The following is a 26,452-nucleotide window of genomic DNA, read 5'->3' on the forward strand; positions in this document are numbered from 1 at the left end:
CCAAGCAAGCAATCGCAAGCCACAATATCCCCTTGTGATGCACCAGTGACACCGTAGTTGTTGCAGCACCTCAGAGCCATTTCCAACTGGCATGCATGATCATAGACTAGTGGTTGCACCACCAGTGCTTCGTGCATTGGGTAAGACGAGAAGACAGTGGCCTTGACAACCACACGCACAACACCGATTCAGCAGAGTAGAGCCATAGTCAAGAAGACTACTGAATGTCTAGAGTCTTGACATTGCACTTCAAGCATGATAGCAATTCACAATTTATAGTTGTGATAAATGATCATTGTTCAGGTTAGCTAGTTAGACTGTTGAACGGATTAGCAAGAGTTAAATCGCCATTTTAAGGACGGAATTACCAGAACAAGGCAGCCAGGTGGAGTGAAGTCCAGCAGCAGTTTCTATTTGCAAGACGTTACCAGGCACCCGCTAACTTAGCCAATACACAGGTAATGTTCATGTTACAAGAGCAGTGTTACAGGTAGCAGTTAGGAAGATGGTTACAGTGGGCTCAGCAACTCTCAATGGTACACCAGAGATGTATCTATGAATATGTAGCCCACACAATGGTTGTAGCATTCGGTACAGCAGAACGAGGCGGTGAAGATGAGTCGAACCAGCCGATAGCAATCAGGATGGGTCATCTTATACATGGCATGTCCCGACAAAGTGCCACTCCACTCAACGCTCTCTTTCCCTCTCTGTCTCTCGTCTCTCTCTCAACCGATAAACATATCTCAAGGTCTCTATTGTGGAGAAATCCACCATCACGCTCTGAACACGACGACATGGAACGCAGGTTCGTAGCGCGGGGTAAGGCGAATCGCCAGTAGGATGCACGCCAGCTCGTTCGGCTGCCCGATACGCAGCAGAGGGTTGTGAGCTTCACCGGGCACCCACGCCACTTGCCGCCAGCCTTCGTACGGCGCGCCAAGCCGCACTTCAACGGCCAAGCGCAACGCGGTCACACTATCCAGGGGTTTCCCCACGTCATTGCTGCTGCTGCTGCTGCATACGGCGGGATCGGCCAGTCGCAGCCGGATGCGGGCGGGCAGTCGCTGCGGTGCTCGTGCACAGTTGGACAGAGCCCATGTACTGTACGGGTGGAACTCGCCAGCACTGCACGACTCGAACAGGATATCTATACGGTACACAGCAAGTAGTCCAGCAAACGAACACGATGTGCTGGCGGCAGAGCACATTGCATTTCATGCAGTCAAAGCCACACTTTCTCCCCTGGAAGATCAGGCCGAATATCGCTCCTGCGATATATTCAGAGCGATATATTCCCGAGCAGTCGCTTACACACAAATACAAAATGGAGCGTGATATACAGGACTACAACAAGGAGCTACCTGTATCTAATTGCCCACTACATTGGCCACCGCAGCAGCAGCAGCAGCAGCAGCAGCAGCAGCACCAGTTACTCGTAGACACAAGCATACATCCTGGAATAAAGCAACGTTACATTACAGGCATTACTATGCAAACAAGCCGGCCCGAAATCACAACCACAAGAGGCCAAGAGCATAGAACAATGACATGCACAAACCAATACATTGCATTGCTACTAGAGCATTGCTACATGGCCGACAGGTGTACAGTACATACCGCGGACTGGTTCTTCCGTGACTTCTGGAGGACCTGAAGGACTCTGAGAGAACACACAGAAGATGTCCACACAAGAAAACTCTCGCTAAGGGAAGTTTACCCTGCACATGCACATTCACGCTTCAATTGAAAACAAACACAGTCCAGGGTTCTGCAAGTGAAATGACTGTAGCAGAATGAACTCGCAACGGCTGGTATCTTACAAAACGAATGACACGCGCATCAATATCAATGCAAAGTCAAATCCACATCTACAGCCACACACACGCATGCACATACGCACACACTCAACTACACATCTGCGACGGAAACACGCATGCATATACGCACACGCTCACGTACACATCTGCGACAGAAACACGCAGATACACATGTGCACATGCGCACACACACATAAACACACACACACACACAAACACACACACACACACACACACACACACACACACACATACACACACACACACACAAACACACACACACACACGCGCACACACATGCGGGCACACACAAGTACACACCTGCGACGGAGATCGCTCCTGGCCAGTGACATGACGGACATCATCATCTTCCACCTACAAATAGCAGGGAGCACATCAACAAGGACAGTCACAAAGGGAACCTAGACCACTCCTCGCCTGTACATGTAAGTGATAACTTCAACGGCAATGGATCATGAAGTAGCCATCTGGCTACAAGTAGTTACACACCACGACCATGACCAGTTGATCACCATTGCCTGCTTTCCATTCCTCATAAGAACACCCGCAGGCCAGAAACACCAAAGCTGAATGCCAGACCTCACAACTATTCCCCAAAGCGCACACCAGATTAAATCAGCTCCAGAGTTGATAATGGGCACAAGGATACTGAAGCAGAGAACTACACAATGGACATATTCCCCGGGAGAAAGGATACGATTGTGTTGATGTGCTGCTACGCACGTTACCTACCTTCTTCACTACCGGCGGAGGACCTGGCTTCGGTGGCTTGGGTTTACTAGGCTTAGGAGCAGCAGAAACACTTGCCTTGCCACCCTAGTAGGAAGAAAAGAAGCAAAAAGTCTGTGTGTTGCCATCAAGTACTAGAATCTGTCTATAAGTTGACATGCTCCCAGCCACAGGTGCGAGAAGTTAGTTGTGAGAGGTTTGCACAAGGTTAACAGCTAATAGCAATGGACCTGCCCGGTACGCGAAACCGTCGAATTTTTTAATATTTTTTTTTTATAGCAATGGACAATGACTACAGAGAACAGTGTGAGCATGAGTGGTGAGTGAACCATGAGACGGCGCGAAGCTCGCCGCTAGCTCTACACAATGCAACACAGAACGGGTGATATGTCACGAGTTCAGGCTGCACCCAGCAGCAGTAATACTCAAGCATGCCAATGAAGAACATTACAACTCAGTATCCTCACCTCTGGCGCCGCTTCCTCGCCTGGAACAACGCGGTCCTGTGAAGTTTCCCGGGGTAGATTCTGCACACACACACACACGAATCCACACATGTTACACATAGGGTCAATTGCAAATATACAAGGACAACTGCAATACGAGGACTACCTACACCTCTCTGACACCCATTTACACTCACGGCCACATACAAACACACATACACATACACACACACACACACACACACACACACACACACACACACACACACACACACACACACACACACACACACACACACACACACTGCTTGAACTGGGCAAACGAATAACGGGAGAATGGGCAATACAAATACGATGACAAAGACATCTGGGTAGATCATTACTCACACAGATGGCATTCATAGTATACAATCAGTGCAATGTGGTACATATTACAGGTCAAAAGTAGCAATCTGTTGCTTACCCGTCTTGGCGTTGTGGGCTTGGGTGGTTTAGGCTTGGCCTGTGCAACTGGTGGTGCTGGGCTTGGTGCTGGCGCAGCCTGCAAAACAAACAGCCCGCAAGACAACACACTGTCTAATGCAGTACGGCACAGGAACCAAAGAAGATCGTACTACCAGTGGTGTTGTCTCTTGACAATGAGTACGTGCACTAGCGATGCCTGTTGGTTTTGCAGAATCCTTCCAACCACCCTAGACCAGTGCTCATATGCAGAGGTGGTGATGCCAACTTCCAACAGAACACAACACGGCAATGTACGGGAAATAGCACTTTACAGTCACTCACAGATGACATGGATTCACACAGAGCCTATGGAAAGACAGGAAAGCGCATGACCTTCACTCAGCGCAATGCCAACAGCACAAAACCCGGTGGAAACTGCCACAGGGCACAGGCTCGTGCAATGACGTTCTAGTACCTACACATACACAACTTACTTCTTCCTCGACCCTTGCTTCACCCGTTACAACACGATCTGCAGAGGTCTCTTCAGCAGGCTGAATGCACCAGCAACAATACACAACACGGCACACTGTTATCACCGGATCTCTGCAAGCACAGATAGCCTGAAAACCATCATATTACGTTGCTTTCGTGACTTCTAAAGGGCTGCTCGATGAAATCCGATCGCTGCACCCCGGCACCAGTACACATCCCAGTGTTTGCAGGTCTAGTGCTGCACAGCGCCCAGAGTGCGTACTTGACAAACACGATCGGATTTCACTGAGCAGCACTGCAGTTGTCAACTCCCCATTGGCTGCTAGCTGGCATGAATTCACAAACCGAAGAGATGAATAAATCCTAATGACAGTGACACAGAGCAAATCCCTACGACAGGTACTAGTACTCTAATTTCAGAAATTTTAAGTGCTCAATATTAAATTTTCGGTATGAGTGCAAAAGGCCAGGTTCGGTGAACAGAAATTTTAGGTACAGAGAAGCAGTTCCCTACTGGATTATGAGTGTCAGTGTTTGTTCGGTGTATTGAAATTTTAGGTATGAAACAAACGCACTGAAAGTACCGAAAATAAAAGCACACGGAAAATTTGTGAAATTACAGTAATTATCAGTGGTGACCTCACCTGAGTGGCCCTTTCATCCTCTGCCATCACTTCTACAGCTGCAGCCAGAGCGGGCTCTGCTTCTGGCTCTGCTACTGCCACTTCGGGCTGCAAACAGAGGATGTGTAAGGAGGACACAGACATATAGGTACACCTCACTTCACTTCACATCAAGACCAAGCACACATAACACATGTATTGCATACAATTGATGAGGGGGTTATTGCACCATAATGAGATCAGATACCGGTACGTGGATGGGGAGAAGTTAGAGCTAGACTTAGGATGCATTGTGCTAGCTTTGCCTTCACACCCACAATATCTTTCCTTCAGCTGGACAATAGGAGAGCATAGGAGGACTTCTGCAGCACTTTTTAGTGCTGCAGAAGTCATCCTATGCTCTCCTATTGAAAGCACTAAATAAATCACTTACAGGTGATGCGGGAGTTGGTGGTTTGGGCTTGGGCGGTTTGGCAGTCGCTGGCGGCGGTCGGCCGGGAGCACTGACGCTGCCCGAGCGCGGTGGAGTGTCGACGCTAGCCTGGCGAGGTGGCGGCGGTCTTGCTCCCGCTGGGGGTGGCCTTGATGCCTTTGCTGCCGGAGGTGCGGCGGGCTTGGCCGGCCCAGCAGCCGGCTTGGGAGGAGGTGGCCGGGAGCCTGTATGTGAACAATAAACAACACAGCGAGTTCAATCAGACATGAATCTAAATACACTGATCTTGAAAAGTACACAAATAAATGGGGAGGAAAACTGATTATAACGTTAGTTCCGACCATAAGATGACAAAAGAAAGCAAAGGTTAAAGCACAGAGATGTTCTTGAACATGCAGGGGTTTCAACTAAAGAGGATGCGTTGGCTGGTTAAATGCGCACTGGCTTCACTTTCACCCAAAGTGAAGTAAACACAGCATACGGCACCCACACACACACAGACACACCCACACACACACACCCACACACACACGCGTGCGTGCGCAACATGCAGACAGGTAAACACAATACTTTACCTGATGGTGCCGGTCGAGGTGGTCCAGGTCGAGACGCAACTGCTGGTGGGGGTGGACGAGGACCGGGTTGTGACGGGACGGTTGCAGGAGTGCTGCTGGGAGCTTCATCAGCTACAACATCCGACTCTACTGCTGCTGGTGCCGCTTCTTCATTGACGACAGACTTGGGACGAGGCGGTGGAGGACGGCCTCCCACCGGTGGACCGGGCTGAACGGTAAAAACGGAAAGGTGGAAATGGACGAAATGAATAGAGAGAGTAGTGGTGATGTGGTCACTAACTATGGGTGTCACATTGATCTTGGTAAAAGGACCGGCCTGATGCAACAACGGCTGATACCCCAATGCTAACATCTACAACTAACGTTGAGCATTCAAAACCGTCCCCCTAACAAGTCACTCACCACAAAGCAACTCAGTATGAAATATCACCTCCTGGATGCTCAGAACTTCACCAAATCATTGGAAGACAGGCAAACATGGTTGCAAATGTCAACAAGCCTACATAGTCGGTTAGCACCGATTGCTACACAAACTTTGGAATGCACGCAGGATGTACCTTGGCAGGTCTGCCACTAACGACCGGTGGTGGTGGTCGACTGGCCGGTGCAGCGGCTGGTCCTGAACGCACAGAGGAACACAAGCACAGAGACGTGGTGGTCTTTCAGAACTACACGTGCAACTTGCACCAAGGGCTGGTATGCCTACGTACAGCTACAGTGGTGGCACGTGAAATCCAACCCCTGAGTCGGCGCGGTTCAGCACGAGCATATACATACATGCACAGGGCGGGCATATACGGACTTGCACGTAAGTGCATGTAACCAGGGGTTGGATTTCACTTACCATGAGGGCTACTTGTATATAAAGTACAGAAGTGGCAGCTTACAATTACATCCCGAGAATACACTCTGGGGAGTCAGCGTGGAGCGGCAAACTCTGGTGAGTTAGTGTGGAGGGGCATGCTCCGGGGATTCAGTGTGGAGTGGCATAACTGTTACTCTGGGGAGTCAGTGTGAACAGCTGGGTGTGAACAAACACCTACCATCTGTCTTTCTCTGAGATACAGCATCGGCACTCTGCAAAACAAAACAAAGAAAAGCGAGACACGTAGCATATGACACACAAGCAGATCTCCTGCCAATTCATCAGCCAGAGTGCATGCAAAAAAAGGTGGAATGTGCTAAAGAAGCCTGCGCACACCAGGTCAAAAATACCTGCTAAACTCAACACACATACACGTGCACACCCACACGTGCACACCCACACGTGCACACACACACACACACACACACACACGAACGCACACACACAATTCTCCCATGTCAACGAAAAGAGGTGATGTTCGCAATGGACTTACTGCTGTAGAGCGAGTGGGAGTTGGTGGTGCAGCGGCCGCAGCAGCTGCTTCATCTGTACACACACATCAGGGAATAAGTTACTTTCAAGTTTCAATTTTTTGTAACATGGAAATTGTGGGCACAAGTTTTGTGATCGAGTCCATCAACTAAACCAGATTTTGTGCCCACAATTCCCATGTTACAATTTTTTTCCTTGGCTCACCATCTGAGTTCTCAATCTCGTTGCATAGCAATTTTGCTATGCAAAATCAAACTTGACTAGCAATACAAACATGTTGCATAGCTACCCTCCAGACAACAGCAGTCGAGTGTGAGTTGCAGTGAGTGGACGGAAGCGTCAAGACGTCGGTGGCGCTGCTGACAAGCGACCACCGGACGGATCGGATGAAGCCGGTGAAGCAGTGGCCACACCTTGTCAACATACCGTTTCCGGCGTTGAGAAAGAAGCCATATATTGATCTGTTGATTGGCGTCGACCATGCTGAACTGCTGAAATGGAGTATCCCGTTGTACCCTTGTGCTGCAAGCATTCCTATGTGCGCTGCCTAGTAATCATTGTCACGTGCGTGCGCACGTGTATGCTGTTCCGTGTATGCACTCATGCATGCACTTTGTGTTCCTGTGTCCCGACATGTTTCCGGGACCCAGGCCGTTCTGCACGCATGCAGATTTGCTCTTGTGTTCTTGTTGTGTCTTGAGTAAGTTTGCAAGGAGTTGTGTCTTGCGCTTAGCTTTGCTTTCACTCTCTAAACCATGTAAATATTTAATATAATCTATTTTAGAACTCCTTGTGCGAGTTGTGGTGTCCGTGGGTTTGTAGTGTGGGTGTAGTTCCCCCCTCCGGGACGCAGAGGATGAGTAAGTTTGTCATGAGTCTGTTCATTGTCGTCAACAACGAAGTAACTGTTACTTTGAAGTAAGCAGAGCGTGGGAGCGGAGGAGGTGAAGAGCTGGTGGGAGCGGAAGACGACGCGGAGAGGAGGCAGAGAAGGTGATGGACTAGAACAGTCACTGTGGACTGGAGCCTGAGACGGCAGGAACCGCGACGGAGCGTGTGGCCGTGGCTCGCCAGAGGACAGTGGACGAGTCTGGCGTCACCGACTGTGTGTCGTCCTTGTTGTTCGTCTTGGTGTGTTGCTCGCTGTGTTGTTCTCTCTCTGTTCAGTTCGTTGCTTGTTGCTGTGTTGTTTCAGTTTGGTTGTTGTCGGTCTGTTGCTCTTCTATTCGTTCTGTTGTTCTCCATTGTTTTTGTTGTAGATTTATTTGGTGCGGCTGTGCGCATGTCATTATTTTGTTGGAGCTTCGGCTCCCGTGTTTCGGTTGGCGTTGTGTGGCGTGGCCTGGTTGTAGAGCGTCGGCTCTAGGTTTTTGTTTGGCCCTGTTTCGTGGCCCGGATATTATTTTAGAGCGTCGCCTGTAGGTTGATGGTTGGTTTTCGTTTTTCTGTTTTGCTGTGGTTCTTTTTGCTGTTGTGCATGTGGAACGTGGTGTCGGTTTATTATTTTGTGGAATGTCATCATGGGGGCAGGTGTTGTGAAATGATGTGTTGTTTTCCTGTGTGATGGCATTCCCCAAACTGTCTCGTCTAGTCGCGTGCATGTGTGATATGAGCATGCGCGATGTTTTAGTCGAGAGTCCTTTTGTCAGTCTTCTTGCTCGTCTCTGTCAGAGCAGTTTGCTTTTCCATCTTGTAAATATAACATAATGTAACAAACCAGCCTTGTCCTTTGTGTCCTGCGTCCCAGGGAACGAAATGGCTGTGATTCCGTTACACTGCATTCAGCGTACGACGAAGTTCACGGTTCACCAGGTGAGCCTGTTGCCAGGAAGACACCACTTGGTTGGACTTGCATAGCAAGTCCAATGGCGATGGGAATGCAACCAGCGACGTCATTCTATGCAGCAACACTGGCACACACAGATGATATTCCCAACACTAACCAAACACTTCGGAAGTTCTGGGAAGTGGAGAGTGTGCCATCAACCAAGGCTACTGGATTGTCACAAGATGATCTCGAAGTGATCAAGCACACGGAGGAGATTCGTCGGCTCATCAACGATCGGAATGAGATCGGAATGCCCTGGAAGTCGCTCAGGAAGGAACTACCAAACAACTACGCGTCAGTTTTATGACGACTGGGTAACACTGACAAACGACTGAAACGACACAGTCAACTCGCGAGCCAGTACAGCAACGTGATTCAGCAGTATCTGGGCAAGGGCTACGCAGAGTGTTACCGGAAGAACTATTGCAGAGTTTTCCACCAGCTGGTTGGTTTCTACCTCATTTTCAGATTCTGAGACCCGACAGGTCAACTACGAAGTGTCGCATCGTATTCGATGCCTCTGCCCAACATCGTGGTGTCTCGCTCAATGACTGTCTGCAGGCAGGACTGAAGCTACAGAACAATGTGGTCAAGGTGCTCATTCGTTTCCGAGCCAAGCCAATCGGCCTCATCTGTGACATTGCTGAGATGTACTTGGGGACTGGTATTCGGCCGGAGGATCATCCATTTCTGCGCTCCCTGTGGCGAGATGGCAAATCAACTGATCCAACTGATATCTACGAGTTCCAGTGTGTTGTGTTCGGGGTGAACTGCTCGCCATTCCTGGCACAGTATGTAACACAGCAGCATGCATCTGAGCATCAGCAGCAGCAACTGGAAGCAGCGGAAGCAGTCCACGTGCATGGATCAGGATGATACTATGGACTCCTGAGATGACAAGGCTAAGGCATTGGCATTGTATCAAGATCTGCTTCGCCGTGATTTCGCTCACACAGATAGAGTCACCCGCGGCCAAGCCAATAATTCCCTTTCTTTACCCATTGTGCAAACTCAAGTTGGATACAAATCTATTTCATTCCTTGGTGCTGACAGCTTTAATGCGCTTCCGAATCCCTTCGCACAAATCATATCCCCATCACCCTGTAAGAAGACCGTAGGGTCTGTTGGGAATGCCCAAGTAAAATAATAAAATACAATACAAAAAAATCTGCAGGCGCTTTGATCGGGGCTAAGGCATTGGCATTGTATCGAGATCTGCAGGCCCTTTGGTCAACCGCAGGGATGTACGCCCGCAAATGGCTGTCGAATTCTACGGAGTTGTTAGCCCATGTACCAGTTGCAGATCGTGCTACATCCACTGACTTATCCGCAAACAAGCTCCCGGCTGTCAAGACTTTGGGAATGCGGTGGTTGGCCACGGAGGACAGCTTCACCTTCAACCCCGACATACGTCTACCACCGGACAGTACTCTGACAAAGCGATTTAATTCTCAGCAAGACATCAGCCATCTTTGATCCGCTCAGATTTCTAGCACCGGTAACTGTGCAAGCCAAGTTGCTACTACAAGAGACATGGGTCAGCGACACCGATTGGGACGAGCCACTGGAGTCTGGACTACATCGCCGTGCAACTGACTGGTTTAACCCTTTCACTGCTGGCCTAGTTTCCCCCTGCCGGCTAAGCTTTCAGCGCATTTATTTTCATTTGGAACCCGGCACGCACGTCGCCGAGCAAAATCTTTCGCCACTTTTGATTTCACTGATGGATTTCCATGATCTATGGCTTGTTGGAAAGGCCTGAGCCAAGCGAAGACTCCCTGGTAGTTCTCAGCTCCATAGACATGCCAGGGTCACTTCTATGTGCTCTAGAAGATGCCCTTACATGTCTCAGAATCGCTAAACAACTTCATAATACATTTTTGTTCGCCATCTCGCTCAAACTAAACCAAACTTCACGATTCAAACTGGGCTGCAAAGCTGAGATCCAAGCGCTTTGTTTGATGTCCGACACGCATGCGCTGTAGCAAAATGGAAACCCCCTAAAAAAAGCGAGTCGCGAGCAAAAAGTTTGAACTGATGGCCAGAAAGCGTATTTTGATATTTTGCAATTCTATTCATCACCGCTCACTCAAATCTAGTCCTATCGCAAAGGACTTTTATATCACTGGAAAGCTGAGCTCAATACCTTTCCAACGGTGAAAATCGGCCGCCGTTGAAAAAAGTTACGACAGTTTGTACAGTGATGTGTGCACTTCGTACTATTGCGTGGGCAGTGGAGCGAGACATCTCGTCATCCGCCGTTCAGCTACACTTTACAGAGCGAGATATCTCGTCATTAAACACTGAAAGGGTTAACTGTCTCGACAGTCTTGACAGCATCCGGATGCCTGCAAGTGGGTGATGTTGTGGTTGTTCTGTGGCCAGGTGCAGAGCGCGGCAAATGGCCACTTGGCCGCATCGTGGAAGTATGCCCGGGTCGAGATGGTCATGTACGGGTGGGTTGCAAGAGTGTACTGTAAAAGGCATTATTCTAACGAGGCGCATATATAACGATTTCCTAATATTGACCAGTTTACGTATACCAAAGGTAACAATTCTCACTCATTCTCAACGCTCAATAGCAACAATATGTATCGATTTCTGTCTAACGTTTTCTATTTTAACGACAGTTGTCTCCTCGTTAATTCGTTAGAGTTAGCACTTCGTTATATATAAGGCTTTTACAGTAAGTCGGTGAGAAGGTATTCACCCGAGCGCTCAACAAGCTGTGTCCCTCCTGTACCCGAGTTTGTGGTGTGGCTCTATCTCCCATCTTTAGGTACTCCCTGGTTGAAGCTACACGAAAGCTTTCCACAATGATCAAACAGTACACTGGAAGATAATACGGAGGCTTAGCATCGCAAAGTTTGCTTCCAAGTTCGCGTGCACTTTTCGGCGAAAACCCAGGGTGTCAGGACTCACGTCAGGACAGTCATAAACTTACTACTCTGTACTGCCTGTACACATAATATATATACGACCTGTCAATGTCATGCAAGCGCGAATAGACCCATTGCGCAATGATGCAATTTGTACCATAAACACCCTTCACAGCCACCTGGGCATGGTCGTCTGGGGTGTTCAACAGTAACAGTGCATTGCTGATCCCAGCGTGCTCACAAGCATTACTCATACTTTCCATATTAATTTTTAGCAATGCGCAATGGGTCGATTCTGTTTGCTGATCCTCTCCGAAATGCACATTTCGGCATGGAGTTCGACTCTCCTTAGAGTGTGAACTCGAGCACGAAATTTGCCTTGCTAAACCTCCGTATTGAAAGACATTGACGAAGAAGTCAAGGCCCAGCCATACCTACCGATTGACTCCGCAGCAGCATCTGGTTCATCGACCTGAAAAAAGCACAAAAGAGGCAGAAAGCGTGACATGAGCTGACACAATTAAAACAAGATGATAATAGAACCAACGTCAAGTGACAAGATCCCCTGCACCATATCCAGGTACAAGCATGACACACCAGGTACAAGCATGACACACCAGGTACTATCCAGACATGTACAGATAGCAAGAGGATGGCAAAACCTCATCGCTCCTTATCTGCACAGAGTGCTCAATGCCTATCTTGAAGTAGCAGCAACATTCGTCAACTTGACCTTATTCTTGTCTAATTAGGGGTCGTCCATAATTATCGAACTTTTTTCACGAAACGAAATAATTTCGTTATGGGGTGGGAGGGGGTTGACCAATTTCGTTTCAGAAAACTTCGATACATGTACATGGCCATAGGAGCAGTGACACACTTGCGACTTTTGTTGTATATGCATGCATATGTCAACAATTTTTACGTTCTGAGGGGGAGGGAGGGAGGGGTTGGGTCTAAACTAAAATCATTCTTTTGGTGAAAAAAAGTTCGATATTTACGGACGGCCCCTTATCAAAAGGCCGTAAAGTAATATGTTTGTTCGCCGTCATATGGCTAGCATTTAACAAAGGTTAACCGTACGTACCTGTGAACTCCTCGACGATGGTACGGGTCTGGATGGTGGCGGTGCGGGCCGACCTTTCGGCTGCGGGGGCTTGGGAGAATCGTTACTGGAATCGCCAACTGCAGCAATGATCGGCAGAAAGAACAGCAGCAGCGGGACCGCAATAGCAAGACAAACATTCGAAAACACAGGGAATCACTCATTGGCAGTCTGGTACAAATACTCTTTGCACGGGCGGGAAATAAGAAGGATCGTGCACAATCCCAGTTTGAAAACGCTGGAAATTACTCACTGGCTGTGTGGTACACATAATCCTTTGCACGGGAGGGAACTAGGAAAGTGCACAATCCCAGTTTTTAAAAAAAGCCACCTACAGTAGAACTTCCCTTATCCGGGCAGGTTGGGACCGGGCCTGGGACCGGGCCGGGCATTGCCCGTAATCAGGAATTCCATGCAACTCAGAACATTATGCACTTAGTGTATGCAAGACTGCAAGTAAACACTTCTTCATGCCTATCGATAATATCTGGGACCATTTTCCCATCGAAATGCCCGGTTTTGTGCGTCCTGATGGGTAAGAAAGGTGCCCAGATCTGGGGAGTGCCCGGATCTGGGGAGTCTGGATTAGGGGAGTTTTACTGTATTAAAATCACACGTCAATTTGGGAGATGCGATGAAGCGTCTTACTTCGAAGTACAAAACTCAAGATATCAGAATTTTACAGGCTTCTACTCAATTTCCACTACTTTACTGGTCATTGTTCGACAACTGGTTGTTATGAGAAGCCAGGCTTAGACAGTGGGCTATCAACTGCTTTAGCGTCATTTTCACACCTGTAGAATGGTGAGTGGAGAGCAAGCCAACTACATTTGTGAACAATTTCTTCAACCTTTTAAAAGCTATCCTGGGCTATGCCCCAGCGGTACTTTCCCGACCCTGCTTGTACGCGGACTGATCGCGTTGCATCCATTTGCTTTGGTCTGGCGACCCGGGCCGGCACCAAGGAGGAAGGTTGGAACACGCTGGCATCTACAAGGAAGAAGGCCTTAGCACCGCAAGAGTGAAAGTGGTCAGGCAAGGTCAAAGGCCAAAACCGACATCGCGATGCAGAAGCAGCTGACTGCAGTGTTTGGAGAAATGAGATGCGCAGAGTAACCGGCAATGCCTCATCTACAGTCCGGACACGGATACGTATCACATCGGCCTAGCAATGTTGGCCGCAGGTCAAGCTATGCCCGGTACTGCCTCATCTACAGTCCGGACACAGACACATATCATATCGGCCCAGCAATGTTGGCCGCAGATCACACCATGTCCAGCACTGCCTCATCTACAGCCCGGACACGGACACGTATCATATCGGCCCAGCAATGTTGGCTGCAGGTCACACCATGCCCGGCACTGCCTCATCTACAGTCCGGACACAGACACGTACCACATCGGCCTAGCAATGTTGGCCGCAGGTCACACCATGCCCGGCACTGCCTCATCTACAGTCCGGACACAGACACATACCACATCGGCCCAGCAATGTTGGCCGCAGATCACACCATGTCCGGCACTGCCTCATCTACAGTCCGGACACGGACACGTACCACATCGGCCTAGCAATGTTGACCGCAGATCACGCCATGTACATACAGGTGAATACAATGGGGACACACCACCCTTAGTATCAAGCACTTGCCCAGCAGACTCTCACTTGCCCAGCAGACTCTCACTTGCCCAGCAGACTCTCACTTGCCCAGCAGACTCTCACTTGCCCAGCAGACTCTCACTTGCCCAGCAGACTCTCACTTGCCCAGCAGACTCTCACTTGCCCAGCATCCTTCTTGTTATCTTTTCGGGTTACTTTCTCGGTCCGGTAAATCACTCGAGTAGTTTTCTGGAGCTCTTGTTCATAGAACGAGCTGTCGACGGGCTCTCCGGCAAGGTCTTTCACAGTGTACGTGGTGGGTTTCGTTGGGAGAATGTTCATTCTGTCGAATACCGCCTCAGTCCAGTTTTGAGTGTATCCTTTCTCGAATTGCTGCTTCTGCTTTGCCAGTCTGACGCTATCACCTATCTGGAATTTAGTGAACCTGGATGGTGGTGATTTCTCATCATCTCGGTAAAGTGTTCCACGGATTCGTTCTGAGTTCTTCACCCGCGGTGCCTCAGTCGGTGTCATCCGGATGCTTCGATGTTTCGTAGTGTTATACTTCTGTACCAAAAGAAGTGGAAGGGCATCGAAGTATCGACTCTCCCGTGGGGTTAGCACTGAAGTATTTCCACGTCCATGCTTTCAGAGTTCAACGGCTTTTCCTCCGTTGTGAGTGCTGTACACCGTGATGTCATTCTCATCAAGCCATCGTTTCACTGTTCAACTATAGAATTCAGTTCCCCGTCTACCCACCGCTTTCCTGGTTTTCTGCTGCTAGTTTTCACGATATTTTGAAATGCTGATTGGATTTCAACACCTTTCTTGGATTCGAGTGGTAGAACCCTGCATGCTGCGCAACATTGAGTTAGTGGACGTCTTCCTATCAGCATAAAACATTTTATTAGCTGTGTCGTGTGTGCGCACGCTCAAGAAGCAGCCAGTGCAGTTGAAAAAGAGAAAAGAATGCCCAGCCGGGTACAAGGAAACTGGGCTGGTGCAATGCCAGCCTACGCTACGCTACTGGTGCCCTTCTTCAAAGCCCGTGTCTCCGCCGGACTGTCTCTGGGCTGGTTTGCCTGTACATGTACAAGCTTCAGTGCATTCCAGGACTGCATCAACTCACCACCATGGTCCCCCTCCAGACAACCACAGAGAAGTCCGGTGCACCCGCAGCCAACCCCTACCGGTCAACAGCAGCGGTTGCATGCAGCCAGTCCTGGACAGGAAAGCACCAGTATACGCTTCTTGCCCCATCCCTTCTCTCTCATTTCGGAATGGAACAGCTTGCAGAGCGCAATACTTAGGGCAACGGTGATCATGAAGCAGCTCCACTTTCAAGAAAGATGTCCACAAGCACCCCAAGCGCCATCACTGGCTCTTGGATACTGACTTCTACGGCTGAGCTCAAAGATACCCCGAGAGTGTGGCAACATGCACGCACGTGTTTCATCCTTTCTTTTTGCTACAATGTATTCTCTTTGTTCTGTGGTCTATTTCTGGAGCACTTCCTCCCCCCCCCCCCCCCCCCTCCCCCACCTTATACACATCATCATTCTCGATGCCTGGTTGCAACTCTAACGCCGGAAGTACACCATGTCACAGCTTGCAAAGCCGATGAATTGACCGCCACACGCGCACCATTGACCATTTGACGCTCCAGCGATGCTACGGCAGAAGCCATAGCAGCTTGTGCTGAGATTGCACCATTCAACAGCTTGCAAGGCTGAAGAATTGACCGCCACTATTCAGCCTGGTATACACAACACAGCTATGACGTGGATTTTTCTGGCCAGTGAATCACACGCGCACACACACGCACACACACTCCTCAGACCTCAGACCTGCCCATCGCGGAAGCGATGATAGCGAACAGCTATGTTAGACATAGCAACTTGTGCTGCGATTACACCATTCAACAGCTTGGAAGGCTGATGAATTGACATTCACACACATACACACACACACACACACACACACACACACACACACACACATACCTGTGGAAGTTGGACGTGCCGGAGGTCGACCAGGCCGACTAGCAGCCGGTGGTGGTCTACCTGGTCCTGCATTACCAGCCTAACAGAAAGCGAGGGAGCACAAAATGAGACTTAATAATTATTTTGATATTCCGAACAGCAAGCTCCATTCTAAACTGAGTGCCTGTGACCAGCAAATTCTCCACAGAACTGAGTTATTATATACGATATATAAACAGGAAATATGGCATCGCGAGCAGTGAAGAGAGACAGAGTGCGTGCGTGCATGTGCGTGCCTGTGTGTGTGAGTGTTCATGTGTGTGTTCGTGCACATGTGTACTTACTAGAGAGATAGATAGATAGATAGATAGATAGATAGATAGATAGATAGATAGATAGAGAGAGAGAGAGAGAGAGAGAGAGAGAGAGAGAGAGAGAGAGAGAGAGAGAGAGAGAGAGAGAGAGAGAGAGAGAGAGCTCAGAGGGGAAAGGTGGCATACAAGTACTATAGTTCATGTAGTAGATGTAATTGGTAGAAAAAAAGCAGTATAGCACCACACAGAAATCCTATACACATACTACAAATCGGAGCAATTAGAACCCAAAGACAGCACTTAGTAAACATTAAAGAACAATGCCTTACCTCCCCTGAAGGTGCGGCGCCTGGTTTGGCAGCTGAAAAATAAACATGAAACAAGAAGACGTATTGTGAGCTTGAATGGCAGTTCACCCCGGGCTACACCATGGAAGCCAAGAGCAAAAGAGCTACAGTGATGCAAGAAAGACTCCGAGAACTAGTCCATGGTATTTCAACATGCGCTAAGCGTCGCATCTGCCGCTAGGCTATAACTGGAGGTGGCAGAGGTGCAGGTTGAGCAAAGACTAGGGCTAAATAAACCAGATGCCAATGCGAATGGGTGAATACTTCCCCCAGGAACAAAAAACTTCGTGACTTTTCTATTCACATTCAAAGGAGTTATTGTGCTCAAGGAAGTTGGTTCAGTGGATCAAAAAACAGTTCAAGACAATGAGAGAGAATACTTCTTTGAAGTACTTCACATCACGTGACAAACCCGTACACATTCCTTGCACCCTGTGCATGATAAATACAAGGTTGTATGCAACCCTTCAACCCTTGGGTTCAACTCTGTTGTGGTCACTTTGCACTGTTTGCCAGCGTAACCTTTTGAACCGTGTCACGTGATGTGAAGGTCTGCCGTCGCAGCACTGTATAGACCTTATTCGATAACGTGACTTTTGGACTCGCCTCCAGGGATTTGTCATAAGCTAGGGCACGCGTACGAGAAACGAGTGGCAAGAAAGGCCCAGTTTGTACAAAAGAGTAGTAAAATACCGGTATTTATCTACTCCTATGTTCGCACACAGAGTCCACTGTGCACTGAGCGCAGATCTCTTGCCACACCCTGGTTGCCGGGACCCCGGTTCACGTGATTGTGACGTTTATCGAATAAGGTCTATAGGTTGTGCAGGCAGTTGCACACTCTTTTGGGGGGTTATGTACTCTTGATAATAATTATTATAATTCATGTATCATGCATTCCATACCTGGCCGCCCTGGGGGTCCAGCTCTGGCATTGATTATAGTCGGCCTGCATGATAGAGAAGAGGAAAGGGGAGGGGAGGGAAAGGGAGGGAACACACACACATACACGTGCACACACACGCGCACGCACACACACACACACACGTACACACACACACACACACACACAAATACACAATCTCTAGCCGTGGCTTCTACAGCACAGCGGTACCAAGTGAAATCCAGCCCCAGCAGAACCGATGGCTCACTGCACACCCCAGTGACTGAAAACCTGGGACCAAGGCGCCCCAAAACATTCCAGAGGCCAGATTTCACTTGCCACTGCACTCCTGGCATGCATGAGTCTTTTTTTATTCAAAGCCCCACATAAGTGAATAATAGCAAGAAGGTACAAGATAAGAGCTAGAGAGAAAAGGGCATGCATGCTAGTGTGTGCGTGGATATCAATGCTGATCTGTCTTTGGTCAAAAAATTACCAAACGTTCGTAGGCATACGAAATAAACCATGTAGGATTAGGGTTTCCTACAGGTGGATCTGACAAAAGAGAGAACCTTCACACATTCACGCAAGGATGGGACGAGCACGATCCTGAGACGAGTGCTCATCCGTTACTTGGGTTCAAGGATTTGTAAAAGCTCTGCAGAAAGCCTCGTTCCCGGAGTACATCATTCCATTCGTCGGCTGCTTCAAGCGGAGTTTCATATGATCAAGAGTACATAACCCCCCAAGAGGATGCAACTGCTTGCACAACCTCTATACAGTGCTGCGATGGCAGAACTTCACATCACGTGACACGGTTCAAAAGGTTACGCTGGCAAACACTGCAAAGTGACCACAAGAGAGTTGAACCCAAAGCAGGGTTGCGTACAAACCTGTATCTATCATACACAGGGCACAAATAATGACGGGTTTGTCACGTGATGAGAAGTTCTGCCGCCGCAGACCCCATAGCTGGAGTTGCACACTCTTGGGGGTTATGTACTCTTGATACCACACTGGCTTCGAATCGTCACAACATGCATTATTGTGATACGGTTGTGCCAGCAATCCAACCACACTGTAGCCGAATGTTACAAGTGCATGTAAGCGCAAGGGCAAGGGCAATACAGACCTGGGGTGCGACGGTGGCTTGGCCTTGGCAGGCGGGTCGGATGCCGACATGCTGCCGGCCCCTCCTAAACATGCACACACACACACACACACACACACACACACACACACACACACACACACACATACGCACGCACACACACACACACACACACACACACACACACACACACACACACACACGTGTGCACATGCACACACACACACACACACACACATGCACACATACACACACACACATGCACACATACGCACGCACACACACACACACACACACACACACACACACACACACACACACACACAGCCGCCACCACCATGTGCACACCGCCACAAACGCGTAAACAGCCCAAAAAGTCAAACATGAATTTCCAAAAACTAAGTACTAGTAGTTTGAAAGTCACGCACGCACATACAGAGACAGACAAGATCACCATGACTCCAGGAGCCAATCTTCTAGGCTGCAAGGGACTACTAGTGAACATGAAATACTAGTACTTGAAGTATCAATGCAGCTTGTCTTCAGATTTCAGTGATATTTCCAAATAGGTTTGGAGAGCACCATTATCATGAACACATCATGATATGCAAGATATGGGTTGAGCAAGACAAGAACTCTGACGACTGGCTGTGACAAGATCTTCAGTTGAGCTCACTCTAACGCCCATCACAAACTTTAATACTGCTGTCACTGACGGACCCAGAGACTTTCCTATTCAATAATATTCTTACACCACGTTCTGCGCTCTCTGTCAGGAAGCGACAAATTCCTTTCCAAATCGTCGCAGCACCGCTAGTCTGTGTACCACTAACTTCTCGGGCCAATGCCTTATATTTCAGTCATTGACAAATCAAATGAACTGTGACAATTATTTTAGCAAAACTAGACAGTGTCGATCAGGCGCTAAATGAAAACACCCTGGAGTTTCTAACGCGCGTGCACTGGTGTACATGTACTGAGGTAGTGCTAAGTACAGTCATAATCATTGTAAGTAATGTAACGACAAGAACAAGGCAGGAAAATACACAGTAACCACTGGCACTGACACAGTGCAGTGGCACACATCACTCCTATCACACAAGTGCTTCTTCGCCAGGCTTCGGCTAAACGAGTTGGAGTGGAGTGGAAACCGTGTAATGCCAACAAAGGCAACATACGCACGCCCAGCGCGCCTACGCTCTTGCACACGTGCACACGGTGCAGACATTCAGCAGCTAGCTAGGTACACGATCATGTATGGTGTAGGAAGCACGCTTGCAACACAAAACTATGAAAATAGTCCGTACCAGTACCAGCGAAGACATCGTCCTCCGTCGACATTATCGTGATTGATTACAACCACTGAATCGATCCTGATTCCCGATACGTCTAGGGTAAAAGTGGTCCGGCTGGGATTACGAAACATGCAATGATTGACTATAAAGAACGGCCAAGACGATGGTTCGGATAAGCCAGGTTAGCGGCTACTGCAGCATCAGCCACTGGATACCAATAAAAAACTTCATTGACTCAACCAGTTACCTCCAAGTCCAAGACATAGTTTCGTGGTCATGATTAATTTTTACTCTTTTTTTTGTGGCACGTTCGTCACCAGATCAGAAGAACGGGTACGGGTGCCAGGAAGTACACAATCATGTACACAGTCTAGTCAGTGTAGAGCTCATAATTATTATCATGACATGAGGACTACGGCCTGGTTAGCACTCAGTAGCAGTGCCCGGTGGTTAGTGGTGGCCAGAGTTCGGCAGATACAGCACTCGTCAGCAGTACTGAGACCTTACACTAACCTCCAAGCCTTGACTCTAGCTCTTGAAGCTTGACTTGGAAGGATGGCATTTGGCTTGCTGGTGTCACACCTGTCCAACTGCAGTACTGCCAGTAGTGGACTCTGTTACTTGTTAGACGTCTAGACCTAGCTAGCTACACTCCGACTCCGAAGCTACGTAGATCCACGTGAACTCAGATCAGAGGAGTCATCCGTCTACTCACTAGCACTGTCTTTTCGGCTCCGTCATCATGGTCCTCCCATGGTCAAACTTACTACGAACGTCCCAAACCAGTTGCCTACACTATTCACGAGGATGCGGTGTAGCAGTGTCAGTGCTGCGACCACCAAACCACTTGCAAAACACCTCTTGCGCGCCTCTAATCTCTAATCGTGATCGTAAGCTCTACCGCCGGGGTTCTTCCACCGCAGTGGTACATGGCCTGACTCTATTCGTACGGCAACAATACCATGCTGACTCGCGGCCGTGGCGCAGGGAGTAGACTGTAGAGTTTCGACAACAAAGGTTAGCAGCTCAAACTTCCGCCGGTGATGGGACCTAGGCTACAACTCCTGAACTAACAAGTAAGGACGGTAGTAGTTACTTGAGTCGAGAAGCAAGCAGTTTGGAAGCCTGCTGCAGCTTGGAGTACTCCAGCCTCGACGAATACCGACGGGTGCAGGTGGAGCCCTTTTTCGCGCAAATGACCGTCATCGAAGTGCACTTTCTCACTGACCATGCTGACGGTTATGGGCCCTTTACTATGCTTACTCGACGCGTGCTTGCCGGCGTCCAACGGAATGTTCAAATAGGCGAACATGTTCACAGGCGTAGAGTCTAAGCTTGACGGTCGATGGGTCAACGTGAGCACCAGCGACGACACAGTTTCCAAGCAAGCGACCACAGCAGCCTGTAATACCCTCTCGAACGACCGGTGAGACCATTAGAGGGGTTGCTACCGCTAATACCTAACGACATGGACATACTACCAGCACGACCTTCTGCTTACTCCACTGCATGCAGTCTACACACACACGCTCATGTCACTGGTTCCGTTTTAGCGGTGAGGCTAACCATTACTGCATTGGCCTTCTGTTTCTCCTACGATTCTTTCCTCCCTCCCATTCCTGGCGCTGTTCAATGCTGGGGAGACCCAACGGACATCCGGCTGACAAGAGATGCCGGTTTCAACCAGAAGTGGGCGAGTTTCGCCAATTTCGGTCAACACCATGACACATTGTGCATTTTATAGCGAACACATGTGCTCCAGAGGTCAAGTGGCTGGTAACTGCAATGCAGGGTTCTCCAAAATAGTTATCGTAAGAAAGTACATGACATGGTCACTATACTGCATACATGTAGACCTATCATAGACCTACCATACATGTACGTGTAATGACTACTACTACTAGTACTAGTATGTACAGCTATTCACTGGTTTGAGGGAAAGACACAAATAAAACAGGGAAAAGTCTGAAGAAAAAAGACTGTACAGCACGTGCATTTTTCAATAAAATGTTGTTGATCTACGGGGCACTACAGTATTCCTCGCTTACCCCTACCGATATGCGCGGATATGTGAATACAAGTGGATGGGCGAAACTGCCGTATTTTGCTACACGTACATCATCAGTGTAATCATTGACATCTTAGAAGCACATTGACAAGTTACTACATAATCAGTTAGAATGCGCATGAGCTGAAGGCGCAACATAAGCCTCAAATGCAGGTACCTGTCTATCAGAAAAAAGCCAGCTGCATGGAATACAGTCATGTCGTATTACCGGACAAATGTTCGACTAAGACGGATTCTGATCATAACAAGGGAAACATTCCCTCATTCGTATTTTGATGTAAACAACAGTGGAGTCGCAACATGAAAATGGGTTCCAGTCGGTTCCACTTTACACAGTGGTACACGGCTCAAACGGACGGTATGTGCAGTGTGGCAGAAAACGTGCAAAGGTTTCCCCTGCATAAGACCTTGCACCAGTGATTTTGTCTGATGATAGCGCAAGCATGAAACTTGAGTCGCAGGAAAGACTGGTTCCACCGAGCTTATTTCTAAGTTAGACCATGCCGGCAGCTCATGGGCGAATAGCAGATACGGGAAGCAACAGATAACTGAAGCGCAGATAAGCAAGACAATCTGTAGACGTGCCATCACGGCGCAAAATGCTTACATACTGTGATGTCACATGATGTACCCCATACTACCTCCCAAAGAGCACAAATAATTCAATTCTGCTTGCAAAAGTCTCAAAACAAGTTTTGGCTTTGATATAGTTTCTGTGTTACTGCAACTAGAGATAAAGTGACCACAAGCAATAAAGTCAGGTGTATACGTCACTATACGTACGCACGATGACTTGCAAATACACAGGTGAAGGTCAATGAAGCCAACACAGCTTACTCAAATTCTAGGTACCACCAAGAGTCCATAACCCCCAGACAGGGCCCAGAGTGTGCAACGCCACACAAATCTCTGTCACGACTCGTTTTCAACATTACGTCGTTTTCATGTGGCTGCGCGTGCAGGCCGCGACATTCGCTGCATGAAAATGACGTAATGTTGAAAACGAGTCGTGACAAGACCCTATCGCGCGCTGCACACTCTGGGGGTTATGGACACTTGGTACCACCAAGAGTCCATATTCCCCCAGGGATTATGGACTCCTGGTACTGCCAATACAAGAGTACATAACCCCCAAGAGTGTGCGACTCCAGCTATGGCCCGAGATGGGGTCTGCGACGGCAAAACTTCACATCACGTGACAAACCCGTACACATTATTTGCACCCCGTGCATGATAGATACAGGGTTGTACACAGCCCTGCTTTGGGTTCAACTCCCGTGTGGCCACTTTGCATTGTTTGCCAGTGTAACCTTTTGAACCATGCTGCGTGTGATGTGAAGTTCTGCCCAGAGGTTGTGCAGTCGCACACACTGGGGGGTAATGTACTCATGGTACTGCAGGTGAATGGAGTTGGTGCCCCCCACCCCCTTCACTTTGTCATGCAGGATACAACTGCAGGAATGTTACACGAAAGTTAAAGGCTGCAGGAGTTTCGCCTCAGATACTGCTTACCAGCTGTTACACCCACGGTGGTGGGTTTATCTCGAGACGCGTTCGTCACGCATGCCAAAACGACACGGAACTTTTAAGAAAACCCCGTGCAGCACCGCTAGCAAGAGTAGGCATACATGATGCACATGGATGTCACGCTGCACTTTGAAATGGTGCTGCAGAGGAACGCCACGTTGCTGAGTGTGCGCACATGCATTCATCATGCTGCAGTGCGTGGCACGCTGCATGCTGGTCTGATGAGCTGCGCGCTGTGCGGACTTGAACACACTGCTCCGTATACTTCAATGCACAAGCATCTTCAGCATCTTCAGTAGTCTTTTACCAGCACTGACAACGAATATCGATTTCATCCATAACATGACCAGCGATAAAGGAGCATTTGCCACCGTGACAAGTAATTATTATTTTGGCCCTGCTCAAAACAAGCTCAGGTTCTTGATAACCAGTGCAGAATAGGACTGGAGCTGATGTGACTGCAGCTCCGGAATGAGTTCAGGAAGAATCAGGAACTGGCACAACATACGAGTACAGTCAGACCGCGCAAACACACATGCTGAATCATACTGTATGTATGCATGACATGCGCTGTAAATCGGTAACCGGCAATTTTCTTCCGGATGGCGAGGAATCCGGATAAAAGAGGACTGGATAAGCGAGGTCTGACTGTACACGAGATGGCCGGAACTCACGGTCCGAAACGTGTAACGTGTATTCGAGCTGATCTACAGACCACACTTACCGTAATTTCGCGCATATACATGTAAGCCCATGGGCTTATATGTGAAACAATGCAGTTTGGGGATAAAAATAACCAGTAAAACATGTTCGTTTTTTAGCCCATGGGCCAATATTCGAATTTTGAAGGTTCACGAAAAAGTACAAGTTCGTGCTCATGGTCAGTCTACCATACTCTACTGGTAAACTGCACTGACCTGCTGTACCATGGTAGGAAGAGTCCATTTTGTGAAAAATTCTACTTGACACGTGAGTTGCATTTGTGTCTGTTCATTAGCCCATGGGCTTATAAACGGAGGTGGGCTTATATCCGGATATAGGCCCATGGGCTTATATGCGCGGAATTACGATACACTTATGTTGTGTACTTGAAGTAAATGAATACATTCTTGGCGAGTGACATTGATCAACATACATAGGAAATCTACACATGATTACATCATTCTGTGATCATGGCATATCGTTCCTGTACTGTTCACGCGTGGTGAAAGCAATGCAGACTTTCAGATTGCAAAGCTGCCATCACGTGAAACAAGAGCTGGCTCAGCTGACTACTAGTACTGGTACTACTAGTACTAGTACTACTGCCTACTGCCAGTACTGGTATGCCCACCGGTCACCACAAAGATAAAATACTATGACGTCACTTACCTCAGCCTTGGCTCAGAGTCAGGGATGTCAAACGAGACGGCAATGCCAGTTCCTGACGAAGAGAGTCCTTCCCGCTGCACTCCTCCGGATATTTGTGACACTATGAAGCTGACGGTTATCAAGTCACCACTGCTTCGAAAGCAGCAAAACCTCTGAAAACGTCTATCCTCAGAGCTCAAGAGAGAAAACCTTACCGATCGGTGTCTTTTGCAGTTTTGGTGATGGATTTGGAAAAATATTCAGATTGCGTAGTGGTACAGTACAATTAAATATTTCGAAGCTTCAAAAAGTCAAAATGACACACAATCACGTGATCCGGCCGTGATTAGGGGGGGGGGCGTTCGTTTTAGATCTACAGGTTTGGGTGGAAACTACTTCTTTCGGTGGATGTGTTCGTTTTTTCTACTCAAAAGGGTAGATTCTACTTTCCTCTACTGGCTCTACCAGGAAAAAGTTGGTACATGTACATGTATAACTAGAAGCAGGTAGAAGTAATTAGTTGGTAGAGCTACGGGATTTCCAGCAAGATCTAGGATTTGTACACAACTCCATACAAAAGAGAAACATTCCACGTGCATATCGTGTAAACTACTAAATCCGGTAGAACAGCGTTCGTGCACTTGCCTCTACCGTCTACCTCTATCGGTAGAGTGACTCTACTCTATTCGTACTCTACCAGGCGGCTAAAAACGAACGCAGCCATGCATGCGTTTCTATGCATATGTATGGCTGCTATGGTCAGCGTGCCTACGCCTACCGCACCGTGTCACATATTATTACAGACAGAGTACGGTACAGGTCGCAGTCCAAGATAGGGGGGGGGGGGGGGGGGGTCAGCTCCAGTGTGAAAACTGAAAAGCCTGGCTACAGTGCAGATCCGAGATGGGATGGTGGTGATCACAGCATTCACAGGTTTTGTAAAACGCATCCAATACATATAATAGTATAAGCAAGAGTACTACGGGGTTATGTACTCTTGGTATAAGTAGTAGAAGGCTATGAATTTGACTCGGTGACTCAACCCGGGCTTACTTTCAGTCCTGTATACATAGCACTCACGCATGCACCAAGACTTGGCAAGAGTTTACAACTCCAGAGGGTTATGTGCTCTTGAAAGGATGCGGTATACACGTACCCTTTGAGTTTGTGCAAGACTTGATTGTACACGAGTCAACAGCAATACAAATCAGACGAGAGTGCAC

At 48.4% G+C, this 26,452-nt stretch overlaps 1 protein-coding gene across 4 annotated transcripts; it reads right to left on the minus strand.

Moving 5' to 3' along the window:
• Positions 1-197: 197 nt before the first annotated feature.
• On the minus strand, positions 198-25,429 carry LOC135817017 (basic proline-rich protein-like). 4 transcript variants are annotated; one of them, XM_065330132.1, is made up of 20 exons: positions 25,251-25,429; positions 19,011-19,074; positions 17,901-17,944; positions 16,978-17,009; positions 16,356-16,434; positions 12,738-12,835; positions 12,089-12,122; positions 6,945-6,997; positions 6,630-6,663; positions 6,144-6,205; positions 5,587-5,794; positions 5,012-5,235; positions 4,600-4,686; positions 3,955-4,014; positions 3,480-3,557; positions 3,038-3,097; positions 2,574-2,657; positions 2,142-2,195; positions 1,621-1,663; positions 198-1,150 (listed from the first exon to the last, which is right to left on the minus strand). In XM_065330132.1, exons 2-20 carry the CDS (start codon positions 19,058-19,060, stop codon positions 777-779), a joined length of 1,758 nt encoding a protein of 585 aa, XP_065186204.1. In that variant the 5' UTR covers positions 19,061-19,074; positions 25,251-25,429; the 3' UTR covers positions 198-776. The 4 variants fall into 4 exon arrangements, with proteins under 4 accessions (XP_065186204.1, XP_065186190.1, XP_065186194.1 ...); XM_065330118.1 differs by lacking the exon at positions 25,251-25,429 and adding an exon at positions 20,798-21,194; XM_065330122.1 differs by lacking the exon at positions 25,251-25,429 and adding an exon at positions 20,297-20,516.
• Positions 25,430-26,452: the final 1,023 nt, after the last annotated feature.

The sequence above is a fragment of the Sycon ciliatum genome, chromosome 1 (assembly GCF_964019385.1).
Source record: "Sycon ciliatum chromosome 1, ocSycCili1.1, whole genome shotgun sequence".
Lineage (NCBI taxonomy): Eukaryota > Metazoa > Porifera > Calcarea > Leucosolenida > Sycettidae > Sycon > Sycon ciliatum.

What these genes read in the sequence shown, in the direction of transcription:
- LOC135817017 (XM_065330118.1), bottom strand. Translation starts at nt 20,846, where the DNA reads ATGCCATCCTTCCAAGTCAAGCTTCAAGAGCTAGAGTCAAGGCTTGGA. An exon ending in AAGCAAGGGTCGAGGAAGAA is followed by an intron (nt 3,558 to 3,954) that starts GTAAGTTGTGTA and finishes TTTGTTTTGCAG; the next exon opens with GCTGCGCCAGCACCAAGCCC. An exon ending in AGCCCACAACGCCAAGACGG is followed by an intron (nt 3,098 to 3,479) that starts GTAAGCAACAGA and finishes GTGTGTGTGCAG; the next exon opens with AATCTACCCCGGGAAACTTC.